General features: G+C 33.8%; 3 protein-coding genes across 4 annotated transcripts; 2 read left to right on the top strand and 1 right to left on the bottom strand.

Moving 5' to 3' along the window:
- Positions 1–2,464: 2,464 nt before the first annotated feature.
- LOC109620758 (neuronal acetylcholine receptor subunit alpha-6-like) lies at positions 2,465–4,695 on the top strand. The gene is made up of 2 exons (XM_020073798.3): positions 2,465–2,898; positions 3,592–4,695. Exons 1-2 carry the CDS (start codon positions 2,590–2,592, stop codon positions 4,489–4,491), a joined length of 1,209 nt encoding a protein of 402 aa, XP_019929357.3. The 5' UTR covers positions 2,465–2,589; the 3' UTR covers positions 4,492–4,695.
- A 1,253-nt stretch (positions 4,696–5,948) lies between these two features.
- LOC105344525 (GPI transamidase component PIG-S) lies at positions 5,949–14,456 on the bottom strand. The gene is made up of 16 exons (XM_066068845.1): positions 14,359–14,456; positions 13,690–13,829; positions 13,367–13,463; positions 13,074–13,178; positions 12,583–12,720; positions 12,330–12,439; positions 11,778–11,895; positions 11,288–11,349; positions 10,804–10,918; positions 10,552–10,641; positions 10,156–10,331; positions 9,740–9,793; positions 9,153–9,281; positions 8,020–8,122; positions 7,245–7,302; positions 5,949–6,828 (listed from the first exon to the last, which is right to left on the bottom strand). The coding sequence occupies exons 1-16, from the start codon at positions 14,387–14,389 to the stop codon at positions 6,714–6,716; spliced, it is 1,641 nt and encodes a 546-aa protein (XP_065924917.1). The 5' UTR covers positions 14,390–14,456; the 3' UTR covers positions 5,949–6,713.
- Positions 14,398–17,617, top strand: LOC105344524 (oxaloacetate decarboxylase, mitochondrial). Of its 2 annotated transcripts, none has more exons than XM_011452306.4 (5): positions 14,398–14,464; positions 14,678–14,757; positions 16,306–16,402; positions 16,727–16,873; positions 17,262–17,617. In XM_011452306.4, the coding sequence occupies exons 2-5, from the start codon at positions 14,687–14,689 to the stop codon at positions 17,595–17,597; spliced, it is 651 nt and encodes a 216-aa protein (XP_011450608.3). In that variant the 5' UTR covers positions 14,398–14,464; positions 14,678–14,686; the 3' UTR covers positions 17,598–17,617. The 2 variants fall into 2 exon arrangements, with proteins under 2 accessions (XP_011450608.3, XP_019929359.3); XM_020073800.3 differs by having other exon boundaries at positions 14,438–14,486.
- Positions 17,618–18,991: the final 1,374 nt, after the last annotated feature.

Genomic DNA, 18,991 nt, shown 5'->3' with positions numbered 1-18,991 from the left:
ACTAGTAACGATTTAAAATAACTGTATGTAGCCAATTTAGTTTTAGTCGAGTCCATAATTAGTGAGAAAAAGACTCAAATACAACACATCTGGACTTTTCACTGGGTTCAATGATCAAAATGAATTAATAAGCGATGCTTCGATATATAGTACTCTTTTGAGACACCCGCTATAAGGTAAGGGTTAGTGAACCTAGATCGAAATGAGAGAATTGTGTTAAAATGGTGTTTGTTGGAGAACAAACATGCACGTACAGCATGGTAATTATTCTTCGATGATTTATTTAGAATTAATTCTCTTTTCTCTTCATATATAACTATTTATCCGGCATTTATTTTTATGCTGAGCAATTTCAATCTTTTCAAAAATACGAACCAGTGGCACAAATATTATAGTTATTTTTTTGCTGACAAACATTTATTACTAAAACAAGATGAAATTTGCAAAGTATCGTTTTTTATAGTCAGTGTCGCTATAATGGAGTATTTTCTTCTTCCACTCTATCACTGCATTTGTGTGATTGTTACACTGATAGGTCCACTGCTCTCAGTTGAAAAGAGCTGACTTTGCATCGCAGAGCGGCGGTCCATCAAAAACTAAGGGTCCCGTGTCGACAAAGTCTGCAGAGGCACGATAATTGGTCCCCTTTATCTGGAGACATTGTCAGCAGCATAGATTATTCAAAAACAGACCATCCATCTAAATGTACCGGCATTTACGACTTGCACATAAGCGGCAATTATGACGTCTGCTTTAATCAAATGATATTCACCAAACCAGATGAGATAACATGTATTTTACAGAAAGCAATCAAAGAAGAAGATCCGACAAAACACAAAACGAAAAAGAAGCAACAATTAACCTAACAAACAAACAAAAGAAAAGAATACAAAGTAACCTTATTTGATTTATTTCGCCAAAAAAAAGAAAGAAAAATAGATGAAAAAAAAAAAACGAAAAAAAACCCAACAAATCCAAAAAAACCAAAAAAAAAACAAAAGAAAAAACGTAATTAAATAAACGTCTTTCATGAATGCATAATTCATACTTAGGACTTTTGGTGTATCATTATGTAAAATGACGTAAATATTTTTGCTAATGAATACTAGTATGTAAATTAAAAAAAAACCTTCAAAAACTCAATTTAAAAATGAAGAGTGTTATTAAAATTGACAACAAAAGATATCAATTCTAATGCACAAAAGAGGGACGCTTCAGTGATGAAGACCTTTTCCGTACTCCAGTTTCTCAAGTTCTTAAAGTTCCGCCTCATGTACTGTAAAACTTTTTTTCAGTATGTAAATACTCAGCAAAATTTCTTTGTATTTATGCACCCTTAAATATAGAATAATTTGAAAAATCAAAAATAAAATGATAAAAAATATTGTAAAAGATATGTCTTCTTAAAATAGTGCGGAAAAGACAATACCGATTGAAAACAATCACCCGTGACGAAAACCTCTTTACAAGTTATATTACAGCACGTGCTTTTTTTTCATGGCAACTCTTTGCAATTGATATTGTAGTCTATATAAAGAGTCGCGAATGTAAAACACTTAAAATGGGAAGAATGGCCATACATGTAAGTGAGGAACGAGTCATAACGGTTGAAATGCTGGTGTTTGGATTATTCTCATAACAGGATGTAATCTCTTTTAATTTACTGCCAATTTCGTCTTCGACATTGTTCTAAATATTTGGCAAACCGTATAAAAAAAATTAAGATACATGTAATTTTCATCTGCTACAAATGACACGTTTTTGTTTCTTCCACCGGCAACCCAGAACAATCAACCTTCCTTCTGCGTAACAGTATCCCCATAACGAAAGTTAATTCAATGATATTCCAGCGCGAGTTAATGACCTGTTATAGCTTAATATCACTGCAATAAATATTGAACAAACTTGGGAATAAATATTTTTCTTTAAAGCCTTATACGATATTTCAAAATGCATTTCATTACAATGGACATACATCCTGACATTTGGTAAAGTCTTGTTTCAGTGACGTCTTCAAACTCCATGAGATAATTTGTCATTCAACCATTCGTCGCGCAATAAATATTGAATAGTCTTTTATTGATACACTCGTCTGATAAAAATCCCAGTCAAATGACAAGCCTTTTCTCTGGTATGAAAGGACATAAAAGTCTACGCATGGTTAATCATTGAAGCATAGCACAATCTTGGGAGTTCTTGTAATGTCAGAATCATAAAAAGAACAGTGTTGTGTCAATAACACTGTGGTAAATTTTTGTTAATCCATTTGCGTAAATACATGTTCATTGAAAATTCAAAAGTTTTCTAAGAAAACAACTGATACAGGCATAAATTATTCAGATACTTTCATCTCCATGACAGATGAGAAATATAAATGGGCTTCACAGTCTAGGCTTTGCAATTACTTTTTCACTGAATCTTGCTATGTAGATAGGTACGTAATTTAACCATAAGCCTAATATTAACTAACACATGTACGCATTTGACTACTTTTATTAGACTTGTTGTCAAAAAGCGATTCAGGGTGGAATAAGCCAACAATTTTAATTAACATATTACAAACAGTTAACTATACTGGAGACAACGGCCATGCAATTACACAGCGCTCTCGTTGTCTTCCTGTGCTTCGGCGGATTCGTTCATCCCCAGACACCTGCTGATCTGAGCCGACTTCTGGTCACCATATTTGATGGGTACAACAATAGGATCCGCCCCATTCAAAACCAGACGGAGCCGATCCTTCTTGACATCAGTATGTACCTGTTCAGCATCAACGAGGTGGACGAAGTCGAAAAAAAACTTGTGACCACCGGGTATCTTGAGGTGAGATGGACAGATGGTCTCTTAAAGTGGGACCCGGATCTCTGGAACCGTACCATTTATCTCACCGTGCCTCAGGTATACTTTTTCATGTTTGTACTGTAGAAAATTAAGGTGGACATTTCCATGTTGTGGCGTATTGTTTATCGAAATAAACAATAAAACCAAGTGTAATTATATACATGTAGTTTCTTTCAAAACATTGTCACCTAATATGGTTATGCAGTAGTTAGAGGGTTTACTACGAATCTACGAGCCTTGAGTCCGAATTCCGCTGGGGGTTTTACAATCTTTACCTCTCAAAATATTTTTAAAAGCTATTTTTTGGTTAACTATAGTAAAATTTGAAAATCTAAACCGGTGAACGTATTTCAGTTATAATGTACTTTAATCCACATTAATATCGACAACTTCCGAACATCAATTCTAAAATTTGCTCTGTATAGGTTTTGAAATGTTCAACATTCACTACTTTTGGTTACAAAATTAGTTGATAAAATATAAAGAAGTGCAAGCGTTGGATTTAAAATTGCCATCCCAATTCAAAACTTTTACTGAATTTTAACTACGCTATTTCTTAGTATAGGAAGGAAATCGTTTAATTTAAAAAATTTACCATTTAAGATTAAATAACCAACAAACTTCATTCCTTCTTTATAGCGGTTCTGCATTTATATCACCATGAAAACGCGGTTAACTTTCCAGAGTAATCATAATGTACATGTGATTTCTTCTTTCTGACCTTAAAGTATTTCTATTCAATCAATTTAGGATAGTATTTGGAAGCCAGACTTGGTTCTGAAAAATGGTTTTACCAGATTTGAAGAAATGGGAGAAAGCTTTAACTATGTTTTTTTGGCCAATGACGGCTCCGTTATCTGGAAACCGTACGAGGTGTTTGAAACTCGCTGTTCCATTGACATCACTTACTTTCCCTACGACACACAAGTATGCAAAATAACATTCATAGTCTGGACCTATACCGTCTCAGAAGTGGACATTGAAAGTACATCCTATGGGATAGAATTCTACGAATACGAGGAAAATAGTGTTTGGTCTATAATAAAGACAGACTCTTTCCTGAAAACATTATCTAGTGAATCCGAAGTTTCCTTTACCATTACTTTACAGAGAAAGCCTCGATATTACATCATCAACATAATTCTACCAATCGTCTGCCTTGGCTTTATGGGTGTACTGGCGTTTGTGGTACCCGCAGATGCAGGGGAGAAAATGTCGTACTCGGTGACTGTATTTTTATCATTCGCGGTATTCCTGACCATAATCAGCGCTCAATTACCGGTGAATTCAGAAACTTCGTCTTTTCTAAGCCTGTATCTTATTTTTCAAATGATTTTAGGTGCACTTGTCCTCGTCATGTCGTCAGTCCAATTACGACTGCATCACAGGAAAAGCAACCAAAATATCTCCAGATTCTTCGTTGGTGCTGTCATGGCTGAGCGCTGTTTGAGATGTCGTAGGAAATGCCATCATTCAAGAAAAGTGCAGACATGCTTTGTTGAAAAATACGTTGAAAATGAAATGCTACATGAAAGCGGAATCGAGTGGCATGACGTCACATCCGCAATCGATTTCTTTTGCTTCTGGATATTCCTGATCGTAAATACAGCTGCGACCATAACGCTTTTTCTGGTCATTTCAAGACCTTAGTTAACTGATAATCTTAATCCTCAGAAAATCGTTCAAATTACACTGATGTGACGAGACCTTTTCACAAAACACCTATTTAGAACGTGTCTTTGACAATTACCATGGTGTGATGTTTAACAACAAATTAAGCAGCGATTCTTGTCATACAGAGATCAATTATAATATGGAAAGTACATGACTTGTATATTCGATTTGCTTGAAATAATGTGTGGGTTTTTGGTTTTTTTTTACATGTATTTAGATGTAAGTTATAAATTTTAAAATTCATATCATTTTCCTGTTCTATTCACATTTGAACAACTTGGCATAAAAATAGTCAATATCTTGCCGAGATTAGATTTTTGGCGACACAGTGGCGTTGGATATCACATGCTTTATTATATAATGAATGTAACCTACATTTTCAGTAATAATGTAATATACAAACAACCCACTCAATTAAGAAGTACTTTTAGATTTTAGATGCACTTTTTTCAGACGCAATCGATTGCGATCCAAATTATTGCAATGCAACGCACGAACATTAGTACAAACGTTTACAACGTTTCGTGTACTCGTAAGAGCGATGTACGATTTATAAAGATCGTAAGATGAATCGCAGCTGTTTAAGCGTGTTTTGTGCAACAACGAGACTGTTGCTTAACCTGTCTGATGTAATCTTGCAACGTTTTACTGTCATTGCAAGAATTATCGGTTTCAATGTCCATGCTTTGCCACTAGTATATACTGGATAAATGGTAATTTTCGCCCCGTAATATTATTCGCTTCTACTTACGGTTTTGCCTCGTCTTGAATTTCCCCCAGAAATGTTGCGGTAAAAGAGAGATAATATGAGACACTTGAATTCGCCAAGTCTTAATACACTAACTGACCAAAGGATCGAAATGAGCGGAAAAAAAACCGGGGGTGAATAGCTCACTTATACAATATTCACTGTTATAAGCATATCTGTTTCAGGCCTAATTGGCCTTGATTTTGGTTGTTGCTTTTGTAATCTTCTTGGGTGGGTACCCTATCTTGCATTCAACTATTTCTAAAGAGCTTTGGAAACGGGCGGTATATATACACCCTCTGAATCATACGAGCAATCGTTAGATGAAGCGCATGATCGAACGAGCTCCGCTCATCTTGTCGCATTGGTACACGTTCAATCATCCGATCATCTGGTCTTTCGTGCGATTCTATTGCATTATCTTACAACACTCGCTTTCATTGTACAACAGTCGCATAGACGAAAGATATATCGCAAGATTCAATGCGTTTACATCGCGCAACGGTCGCTCTGAATCCTGCGAGTTTCGTTCGAGTACTTTTTCATATGCATTGATTTTGGCAACACTTTATGAACAATATCTAATATTTTCGGTCGCACGAATATTTTGTCGTTTCTGCTCATGCGCCAATTGTGAAAGGGGCTTAATAAAACTAATATAGATTGTCAAGCACCAAACAAATATCTTTTAGTACAGTCTTTTTTATTGTCGTGTATCAGCACTTGATGTTTTATTTCCTTACATTATGCGCAAATGAAATTTACTCTCTCTCCCTCTCTGGTTAAATAATTAAGAATAATTATTAGCGAATAAATTCTCTCTCTCTCTCTCTCTCTCTCTCTCTCTCTCTCTCTCTCTCTCTCTCTCTCTCTCTCTCTCAGCATTTTCTTTAAAAAGAATTTTCTACATGAAAAAAAAATCAAAATTATTAGTCCCTAATAACATGTACAAATAAAACATGCGGTTGCCTATAGCGCATACATAACAAATCCATTGTATGACTGTTATTCTACATTATTATCATTTTCAATGATAACCTGACTGAACTAATACAATTACAGTTGAACTTGTCTTCTACTGATATCTCCAATACAATAGAAATGTCAAAGTGGTTTACGAGTATCAGCTTCTTTTCTTAAAGTATTTTACCCTTGATATTTTGAATTCTTAGATACTCGAAATTTTTAAACAGTCCTGTCTAGTTCGAGATAACAAAGTTTGACTGTACTTGATTATGTTTACTAGATGATGAATTTTTTTCTGTTCAGTATCAATATGTTTAACATGGTATAAAAGGAATACATGTATGAATCAAATGTATGCATGAACATTTTCAAGTAAATCAAAATCAAACTTGTTCAATTTAACAAAAGTAACACATGTATATGAAAATAAAAGTATTTGAATGAAAAAATTTCATGCATGTATGTAGATCAGGAAAATAATAAATCATTCAGTCTTTGGTTCCTGTTTCCTCTTGGACTTAATCCACTTGATGGCTTTGAATAATGATCCCAGAATAGGTAGGCCAATGGGTAGGAAAAGAGGAATATAGATGGCAAATCTGTTCAAGAACAAAAATTCTTGTACAAATATCTGAATACCCAAGTTCATGTTCCTCTCGTTTCATCAGTGCCTAATGATATGTCAGTCATAAAACCAGTGGGGATTTATCCGGTCCCAAATAGTTTGGGAACAAATTAACTGGTTACAGGAACAAATTATCAGAAGAGTGGCAGTGTGTTGATCATTTAATCTTTATCTCGGCTTACCTGTCATGGTTGAACACTCTTTATGGCATTCAATCATTTAAATTATTGATGATTTGTAAAAGTTCCTTGATCAATAGGTTATATTTGTTTTGTAAAAAATCAACAACATGAGGTCCCCCCCCCCAATTCTGATCTGTTTGCATTAAATTAACTTTTTTTTGGTGGTTTTTGTGCCTACCAAGAGCTGGAAACTGAATCTGATACATACTTTTGATCTTCTGGAAAATACAGCAGTTCTAGGAGGGACGGATCGAAGAAAGCTTTCTCTGCAATGAAATGAGAGTTAGAATAAGATTCAATATATAGATACAGTAATGGAAAGAAAAGCATACACAAGATACATGTAAATAATGACAGAGCAATACATATCCATGTATATAAAACCTTCCAAACCCTATACATCGTGTACTAACTTTCAATGCATTAGGTTTTTTTGTGTGGTGAGGGAATTGTATGTACAGATTGGGTGTAAAAAAAATTATACTAAAGCTACAACAATGTTATTGATTCAGGGTAACAGGCAGCAGCATGTACCGTATTTTAAATAAATGTACATTGTCAGAAACCCATAACCAGTCATATTCTCAACAAATGTGGGCAAACTTATTGAATTTTTAAAGTTTTCATGAATATTTATCATTCTCAATCCACAAATAGAAGAGTTAATCTCTTGGGTTCTTAGAGATGAAAAACCAACCCAGATATAACTTTTTTTTTTAAAGTGCAAGCAACACTGCAATGGATTAGATTTCATTCATGGAAGTGTGCCAATTCAAAAAGGGGCATGAATTATTCACGATTCAACTTATTTTGTGGACAATTTTCTAATTTAAGATTTGTTCACTTACAGTATAATCAAAATTCAAAGTCACCAGCATATAACATGAATAAATGTATAGATATTTATAATATCTAGAATGTCAAGGAATGAATTATTATCCACTTCTGGATAAAACTGGGCAAAGCCTGATAGAAATATGCACCTGATGAGGCCAGGGCCTTCCGGGACTGGGTAAAAGCCCGGGCTATCTGCCCACTGGACAGGTGTCTGTGGGCCTCTTTTATCCCAGTCACTGCATTTTCCACCTGTATGAAATAAAACTAGATCCATAGATTACAGAGATAATAAAGCAGAAGTGTGAGAATGAATGGTTGGTTAATACCATATTAGGCATATATCCGTTTTTTTTCGCGCGTCACAAAATTTGCGAAAATAAGGAAAATGTGTAGCATTTTTAATTTGCGCCAGTCATTTTTTGCGATTTAAATAGTTTTTTATAGAAAATAATACAGAATATAATTTCAGTGTATTCAATAATTTGCGAATTAAAAGACATCGCGAAAATAAAGCGTAAATATACGGATATACGGTATAATGCAATGCATGTGCAAAAAAACAAAAAACAAAATATCATTTATGAAGGGATTACTCTTGACCAAAAGAGAAACATTAAAAATAAATAGAGGGACTTCAATAAAATTTGTCCATCATAAAAAAATTTAAAACAACCTTTGAAATTTTTGAAAAATTGATGTCATTAACAAAGTATAATTCCAAATAATTTATTAAATAAACACAAATGATATAAATTGTGGGAAGACCTGCAATAGGAAATTCTCGGGCCTTTCTGGCAGAGCTCGGACAAGCACCTCGAATGTATAAACAATATCATATGTTAGATATCAAGATCTATTTAATATAAGTATCGGCTAGACAGCCTTGTATGTCGCTTCTTCATTATATTTTAGGGTATATCATTGACTTTAATGAAGTCTAACTCACATTTCAACAGATCGTAAAATGTGTTGCGTTTATATCAAGTTTTATAAAAAGGGGGGGGTTGTCATGGATGATTATGTAATACTGTAAATTCCTTATTTTACGCGAGTACTTAATTCTGCAATTCCGCTGTTTTGTATCAAATCACAAGAATATAAAATCGCGATCACCAATTTTTTGTTATAATTTCGCTTCTCGCGATTTTACGCGGAAATTAATTCCTCGCATTTAATTAGGAATCTACAGTACATTCAGTGTTTTATGGATGACTATGTAAAACATTCAGTGTTTTTTTGGAGCTCCGCAGGAGACCCAAGAAGCTGCAATTAGGGAGACCTGCTGTCCTATGTCATCCTGTATGACAATATTGCTGATTCCTTCCAGGAGCGCGGTCAGGGACTGCAGTGTGGATATAGACGTGGCCAAGTTCTCCAGACATTTCTTCCTCAGCCAATTATCCAGCTCCTGGTCAACACAGAAAAATCTGACTTCAAATTATCTTCATGTTTATCATACAGATGGCCAGTTTAAAATGACTATAATTTCACAAATTTTATTCACTGAGGGAACAGATTTATAAACAATAACACAGTTTGTGACTTCTCTACTCTGAAAGACAAACCAAAACGGCAAAATTTTACCCTTAAAAATTATCAAATTTTTACATTCCAACATACAAGTACTCGGTCAAACACACACTAACAGTTAAGATTTTCATAAAGACATTGCCACAACCAGTTAGGGGGATCACTGCATGACACATATCGATTTATCATGATGTCTCAAAGGAGGGATGTGACATTCAAAAATACAGCTTCAGCTTCAGTTTTCATTGACGAGATAAACATAATTTTGTGGACTAAAATTGGTTTCTAAGCAGATCCATATTTAACGCATACATAAAGATCTGCAGATCTTCTTACCCATTCTCTAATTACGTCATTTCCTACTTCTCTGACTTGTAGGTCTTTCTTGACCTGTAAAATGAGAAAATTTCTTGATTATAATCACTTCATCTACAACAAAGTGAGTATATTGAGGAAGGTGCAGCACGCCCTCATAAGAGAGCATGCTTCTAAATTTGCGTCAGATTATGAGTCAGATTAATATCAATACACAGCATTTGACCTTAATCCTGACTTTTAATATAGTCAACCCCTATACTCTATCCCCTCCAACTCAACAAACTGGAAACTCTACGAAAATAATACATGTGTACTCTAAACACAATAAAATGTTGCTCTTCAACTTAAAAATATTATGATGGATTAATGGCAATTTACCTCTGTGGGAGTTATCTCTATTGTTAAAGGATCAAAGTTCCTTAAGTAAAATGTACCTGAATGTTGAAGTCCATGAGGAGTCTGAGTTGAGTTAGGAACACCTCCATCAAAGTCTTCATGTCTACCGTCACTCTGACAGGGAGGCTGGAGTTGGGAGGGGGTGAGGGCAGGTTCTGGACCACAATCCCTCCCCACTGGGGGCTCAAAAAGGAGTTGGTCTTCACCTTCTCACCTTTTAATCAGAGACATGTGGGGGAAATTAGCAAAATATGTATATCTTTACATGTAGGTATTGGAAACAACAATTTTCATGAGAGGAATTTGCATTTAGACTCAATATTTATTTTAATTGAAAAATCCAGTTATATGTTTACTTGTAAACTGGTACTGATTATAAAAGTGCTCTTAAGTTAACTTTAATAATCAATGTAAAATATTTATTAAACTTTTACCATTTTTAAGGACAATGTGTAAAGGGTGCTGGTCCCTGCTAGGTACGTATACAATGAAGTTCAGCATGGGATTATTGGAGGCATGTGACCCTGAAAAAGTAGCAATGGTAATACGTATGAAACTGCCACTTTGAATTTGTAAAAAGATTGTTTGATACACAAAAAATTTGATGTTCTATCATACATGAAATACATGTGTTATTGCGGATTAAGTAAATACTGTGAATTCAGGTGTTGCTCCCTTTCTCTCACCTAGATTGGCTTCCAAAGGATTAATGGTGTGTGGTAAATCTGTCTCCTCATAGTAGAAACCTGAGTTCTTTTTGTCCTTGTGTGGTTTTCTTCTGAGGCCGGTGAAAAATAACATCTACAGTGTAAAGACGAGGGTTGATCTTATTCTGAATTTGTCTGCTTGTATATACTTAACAGATCACCTGATGCCTAGACTTTTATAGTTATCTGAAAATAGCTACATACCGGTACAACTTGAAATATCTACCGGTACTCATAGTTGACCTGTGTCTAGATATCTAGACTGAAGATATTAATAAATATCTGACCTGTGACTAGATATCTAGACTTAAGATATTTATAAATATCTGACCTGTGACTAGATATCTAGACTAAAGATATCTATAAATATCTGACCTGTGACTTGATATCTAGACTGAAGATATCTATAAATATCTGACCTGTGACTTGATATCTAGATTGAAGATATCTATAAATATCTGACCTGTGACTTGATATCTAGATTGATGTAGTCTGAGAGCTGCTTGACCATAGGACTCAGGTAAGCTAAAAAAAAGAAGAAGAAGATATGCAGGACTGCCTGGTCTATGAAAACATAAATTAAAAGAATTTCTGATGCAAATATAGCAAAATATTAGGAGGGTTGTCTGGATGGTATAAATAAATATAATGCAAAATTGAACAAAAATCTGTAAGATCTTCAATACCTTATGCTATAACAAAGATTGAATAATCTATGAAAATAGATTCACATCATAACTTACAACTGGTAATTTTCACAATGATCTAATTTTTGTAGGTTTTTTTTACAATCACTTTTTCATCGCAAAATATCCAATTTGCAGAAATTATATCCGGTATTATTTGCTATAAGCAAAGTTATATATTTTTGCAAATTTTGTGACACGTGAAAAAATGGATATACACTATTTAGTGTGTTATATGAATTGTAAATTTCAGTGTGTTAAATGTACCTTCCACTGCCTCCTTGATTGACCAATCAATATCCAGGATATCAGGCTGGGGGTTCACTAAGGTGAACAATATGTCATAGCCTTGGTGATAGCTAAGAGATCTCATACTTGCTTTATCCTGTCAATTCAACATCAAATTCAAATTTGAAATAAAATGTGTCAATTAATATCCAACATGTACATGTAAGATCCATGAATTCGTCCGTTTTAAAAATTCCCATCACACAAAATGACATAATTTCAATTCAAATCTGTTGTTACTCAAAATAACTAAAACCAAACCTAACAGAAATACATGTACAATGAACAGTAAAAGCAAATTAACAGATGGCCAAAGTTTCTTACGAAAACAAAATTAAACAAAAAAGCTACAAGATGACCAAATAATTGGTAAATAGCTGCAGTATTATGCAAAAGTATTCATTATCAAATGGGTTAAGGTAGTTCATGATTCATAATCTGTAAACCTGTGATATACATGTATCAGTAAAGTTAACATTTCTATATTGATGACAAAAATGCATTTGTGTTAGAAACACATCTTAATCATACCTTTGGTTCTCTGGCACCCAGAAAATTCTGAAAGGACTTCAGCAATGCATCCTCTCTGACCAACACATTATGAAGGATCTCTGTGACCTCAGCTGAAACTGTCTTCAGATCTGAAAGTTACATGTACCGGTATAAACAAATTATGAAAATGGCTGCCATGCATTGTAAAAAATACTAAAATAATATTCATGAGAGAGAGAGAGAGAGAGAGAGAGAGAGAGAGAGAGAGAGAGAGAGAGAGAGTCTTGAGTACCTCTTTTTCCAGCTGGTAGATATACTGCCCTGTAGTTCCCAATGGTTGTCTGTTTAACCACTGCATTGTTTACAGGCATCAAAACAATCAGGTATTTGTTGACAGAAGACTCCTCCCCATGGAAATATTCATCAAGTGCTAAAATGCCCAAAAAAGTATCATGTTACTGTAGATTCCTGATTAAACATGAGAGATTAATATCCATGTAAAATTGCGAGAAGCACCATTCAAAGATTTTAAAATTTCGCTTTCGTTTTTCTGCAAGAACTGTTGTAAAGAAAGAATTTTAATGCAAAAATAGTAAGACATCGTGAAAATGAAAAATAACTTCAAAAATATCACTGTCTGTGACTGACAATATCAACATGACCAACGAAAGTCTTTAAAAAATATTAATGATTTGTATTGATAGAGAACAGTTAAATTTTTCAGTTATCAATACAATTAGCTAAATATAAGATTATTAAATTCACAATCAGTGCTTGCGCTACCTGCTAATGTTTTCAGTGAAGTAACGTCACTTGATTGTTGTTCTGCTGCCTGTCGGACTGCCACACGGTACTTTGGGAAAATAGCTCCAACTTTCCTGTCATCAGCTACACATATTTTTGAAAACAGAATTTAAAATATTTTACAAGTTTTCAAATTAATTAGTCCTTCACAAGTCCGACAATTAAAAAACAATTATCAATTTGATATAGATCTGCATGGTTTGGCTTATCATTTTATTTTCACTTTTAGAAAGTATGTTTTGCAACATAAAGACGTCATCATTTATTTTTACCTAAGTTTGCCTTCAATAGCTTGGACAAATCTGTCAGATCTTTGTCGGTCCATGACTTCTCCAAATTAACCACATCAATGTCAATAGTAAACTGAAACTGAATTAGAAATCTTGTCATTCTAGAAGTAATTAAGACTTCACAGAAAAAAAAACTTTCATTCTGTAGTGTACCAATTTTTTTTATAAAATAAACAATAAAATCAACACCATATCAATTTTAGTTGACAAAAGATCAGAATATTGACCTACCGTAATAATTTTTTAAAACAATCATTTGAATCTTACAGAGTCTAGTTCATGTACCTGTAGCAAAGTTTAGTTACCTTAGTATTCGATAGGTCCGCTATATCTGAGTAGGGCAGATTGACCCGGTACACCTCTGTTGTTTTCCACCACAATGGTATTCCAATTATGAGACATATGAACCCAAAACTCAGTGCTGCTGTATGCTGAATAGATTTATCTAAAAAAAAAAAAAATTAAATCTGACAATCATTAGCTTGCTCCCTAAGTTCTTACGTTCTAATCATAGGCACCTGTTTCTATGATAAAGTTTTGCCCATAGTACAATCCATATAATAAGAAAATGTAGAGTACCATAGGCGCTCCCCATCTAAATCAGAGTATCAGTTAGATATTAATACATGAACCATAAAGGCAAAAGGCACGCAAGTGATGCAACTACTGCATTTTGGTCAATTTAATCTCGGCTGGGAAAGGTCGTACTCCACGTAATTTGGAGTTAGATACATTGTTTTATTATCACACTATTAGGCTTCAGCGCTGAAACAAGTATCTGTGGCTATGGTGGTTCTATAAATATAATTTGGCCTAACTGATCAATTATTGATCAGATGTTCTCGACTTCCTTTCTTTAAAATCTTTCTTCATATAATAAACCTTCATGTTAGAAGATATTGTTTTTGTAATATAAGCATATCTTGCATCATATCAAATCATCTATATTGCAAGCAAAGTGGAAATACATATACCCTTTTCTTCTGATGCTTCTTCACCCGGCATGTCGATTTATCGGAAATAAACAAAAGCATTTATCTATCTTCTAAACTGGAGAGTTCTCATTGAAAATAGGATCGGGTTTGTATGCATTGTATACATTGTATGAAAAACAATATTTGATAGTAAAATTGCTCTATAACTAAGAAATGAGTGAATGATAACATTTTGTGTCATTTTACGAATCAATTTAGATTTCTTACTTTTACTTTGAGTGGACGCGGCTATAAAATTTTATGACTTTGCTTGTTTTGGTTTTGAAACGACCCCTAGAGTTGTGTGTTTTGTATATAGTTCAAGAGAATGGCCTCGACTACAGTGTCCAGATTCCGAGAACTTGGAAAGAAAATTGTTGCAGTCGGAAGAAATTATAAGTACGATGCTTTTTTAAAACACTTCTTATCATTTTTTTTTTTACATTTGAATACACGCCCTCCACCAGGTCATAATATGGCATGTTTGGAATCCCGAATCCGATCTGAAAAGAGTTCGGTCTTGAGATTCAAACTTACATCTACATGTTCGAAGTTTTTCAACAAACGAACTCTGGCAGAAGTTTGTCCTGTAGTTAAATAGGCAATACAATATAGCATTGAATCATGATTTTTTGAAGTATACACTCTCATAACTGCAACGGTGTGTGCATACAAATTGAGTAACGCGCGCTAGCGCGTTCTGAAAATTTGTATGCACACACCGCTGCAGTTATGAGAGTGTATACTTCAAAAAATCATGATTCAATGCTTATATTTACATTTCTTAACTTCTTGCCTTGTCTGCAAATGTGATTCATACCTTAAAATTCCTATCTTATCCGAAGGGTAAGTTAATATTAATGGAAGAGCCACAGTAACAGCCGCAAGCGTAAACTTTGATTTTCGCTTGTGACGTTGCAGTTTACAGCGTTTAACGTGTGTGACGTCATAATAAAACTCGTCAATTTGACCTTTGACTTCTTGTTGCATTTAGAGGCATTTGAAGATCACAGAATTTAATGGAAAAACACAGTAGAATGTAAATATAGCGCTTTAAACATCTTCACGAAGCTTTTGCTTACAAATAAAAAAGAAAAAATGAAATATGCAATGAAAATACGACATTTTCAGTGCGGGATACAGCTTATGTCGTTTGCTCTTATGATTAGATGTTAGGGCTTAGTACACCCCAATTATTCAACTATTTATTAAAATATGTCTTTTGGATTTGAGTGAAAGAATCTCGACGGGATATGTGACATTCAATTAATCACGGTGAACTATTCCGAACTCCACCAGAATGGCCCGAAAAGTTGTGCTTGGCATTCAATAACCAATCAGTTGGAAGGTTGGGGGAAAACGCGTTATGACTTTGTCACCTTAAACCATAAAAAACAAAATCATATTTAATGATACATACAGTACACACATTTATAAAGCTTTGTATCCATGTATTTTATTAAGGAATCTTCTTCATTGACATTTGGACTGCAATTAGAGGTGGATTCGTCTTCTTCTTTTTTAAGCCGGAGATACTTTGAAGTGAACCCCTACCCTCTCTTAAAAACGTTTTTAAAAGATCAAGTATGTAATTAAACAAACAAACAATTCCTTAGTGACAATCTGAGGGGATGGATGGAGATGGGAGGGGGTCTTTATCTTGGTAAATTAAAATTTCAAAAGTGCAGTGCCTTTCATATGTAATACTTTCCGATATTCATTTATTCTTTGTTTTAGCATAAATACACACATCTAAACGATAAATGAAAATTGTGATTATTATTCAGAAGTACATGTCAGTTCGTAATTTTTAAATAGTAATCCAACTTCTCTATTATTTTACATATTTTATTTTAAATACCAAACAATGTCTTAATTCGTGCTTTTGTCAATTATTAGATGTACTGATAGATTCATATTATTAAAGATCTCCCCTGTCTCCCTCAGGGAACATGCCGCTGAGCTAGGGAACGCCGTCCCGACAAAACCTATCCTCTTCCTGAAGCCCACCACCTCCTACGTCACCCAGGGACAAAACATTAAGGTACATGTACACAGACAGTTGTCGGTTACTTATGACAGAGCTTAAAAATGATGGACAATGTCCAAATGAAGAATAACGTGGAAATTATGTTTTCTCTTCTAATCCTTTTAACAATGCTCAACTTTTGGCTCAGTTTTAAACTGAAATCATTTAATATGATTTTACTTTTCACTGATTCAATTTATATTTACATGTATATCATTATATAATTGCATATGAATAAACTTCAAATATGCAATGTGATTTGAATAACCATGAAGCTATCTCAGCTCATACACTAAGAAGTTTGTTGATTAAATTATCATTTTTTTTTCATCGTAACAGATTCCACCAAACTGCAAGTCTCTCCACCATGAGGTAGAACTCGGCATTGTGATCGGTAAAACTGGGAGCCATATCACAGAGGACCGAGCCGCAGACCACATCGGGGGCTACGTCCTTGCCCTAGATATGACCGCTAGGGATCTACAGGTAGGTCAGCACGTGTTGTGATAAAGCTTATGTAAGTAATCACATTTTGGAGACGCGATTCAAGAAAGGATAATTAATGTCAATGAATCAGATTGCAGTAGAGGTAGACGAAGAGGTCCGAATTGCTGAACTATTGTTTATATGAATATTCATGAGATATTCTGCAAAGAAATGTAGCATTGAAAGGAACCTGAATGTTAAAATTCTTCATCTTTCTGTTATTGCATTGATCACTGAATGTTTTTAACTTCAAGAAAAGTAAATCGAACGTACATGTACTACATGAATTCCTTTCGAGATTGTTAACGATAAGGTTCTTTTTTTTTAATAATGCTACATGAACACGTATCAATGAAAAAACCCATCTCTTTTTTTTTGTCATTTTCAGGACGAGGCTAAGAAAAAAGGTCACCCATGGACCCTAGCCAAAGGTTTTGACACTTCCTGTCCTATAGGTGACCTAATTTCCAAAGACAAACTACCGAATCCAGAAAATGTTCAGCTGTGGCTAAAGGTCAACGGTCAAACCAAACAAGATGGCAACACCAAAGACATGATCTTCAACATACCCTTTTTGATAAGTTATATTAGCAAGTATTTTACGTTGGAGGAAGGTGACGTCATTTTGACTGGTACGCCCTCAGGTGTAGGGCCAGTGGACAAAGGGGATGTAATCGATGCCGGGATTGGAGATGTTTCTTCCTTTAGATTTCAAGTTGAATAAAATTAAATTTTAGAATTTTGTGAGTTTGTGTTATAAGCATCAAAATTGTTAGAATCGAATAAAGATGTATTTTATATATCAAAGGTCTTACGTGTATATTGAATATTTTGTATGGTATTGATTTGGTCAACGTACACCAAATGAGTGTTAATTTTTTGTGTACGCAGGGAATCAATTTGATTTGTTTTTGTAAGGTTATATTCGTTTACATTAGATTAACTGCATGATCATATCACAGAAAGTCATATATAGTTATAGATACATTATATTAAAGAAGACTTCTGAATTTATTAACGCTTTTTAGTAGAGACCTTCCATTTTGACACAAATAATTATTTTTTACGTCATCTACGGATATTATAAAATTATTTGCAACGACATTTTAAAATTTTTCAAAATACTTTAATTATCTGGAACAATTATACTCATGTAGACAAAATATATGTTTTGTTCGTTATCAATCATTCTGTTAAATTTCTGTGAAATTTAGGTTATACATGTACATGTTTTGTAGTTTAAGGTTCTTCGATCCTCAGCATCAAAGTAATTTTTTTATCATAAAAATGTTATTTTTCTTTCAAACTTTATAAATGAAATGAAATAAAATGAAATTTTTGGATGGCATCCATTCGTTTTGCAAAAATATTGCAAATTTGCCTACGATAGATATTTTTAAAAGCATTCAATGCTTATATTTATATTTTCATACTGATGTCTATTTGTATGAAATATTATGTATCGCAGCTATATAGCCATTATTTACGCTCTTAGTCTTAACATGTCATAAATTTGCGACAAAAAATATAGTGCCAGAAACCTTGTGGAGAAAAATCTTTTTTAGGAGTAGATATAAATTAATGATTGTTTTTAAAAGTACATATCAAATTGGTTATGTAAGATTCAAAGTTTCATTTAATCTTACAATAATGAACATACTCAAAACACGTGGAGACGTTTATATTTGTGCTCATGGCGCACGAATTAACAAAGTGTATTCATAAAAAATTGAACGTCGCAGATTTCCAATGCAAACATAAGAGGAAATATACACTGATAAATGAATAAATGTAATAAATAATAATGGAATAAATAAACAAGTTGGGTTTGAAAAAAAGTAACGTTGCATCGATGGCTCGAACTCTTTACCAACATGTAATTGAATAGTAGTTCTCCGTGGATCCACTACTCCAAGCATGTAGTTGAGTGAGATATGGTAATACTAACACTATCTAGAATACTAATTAAATTGTCCGTATAAAAAGTCAGATTTATGGTACGAATAAAAGAAAAAAAATATGTATAAAAAACGTTTAACGACATCGCTTACATTAGCAATATTCATAAAAATCACTTTTAATTAATGCACACTCTAATGGAAACATGGTCATTTAATA

Source organism: Magallana gigas, chromosome 8 (genome assembly GCF_963853765.1).
Source record: "Magallana gigas chromosome 8, xbMagGiga1.1, whole genome shotgun sequence".
NCBI classification, from domain to species: Eukaryota; Metazoa; Mollusca; class Bivalvia; order Ostreida; family Ostreidae; genus Magallana; species Magallana gigas.
This window is presented reverse-complemented; position numbering and strand designations above follow the sequence as displayed.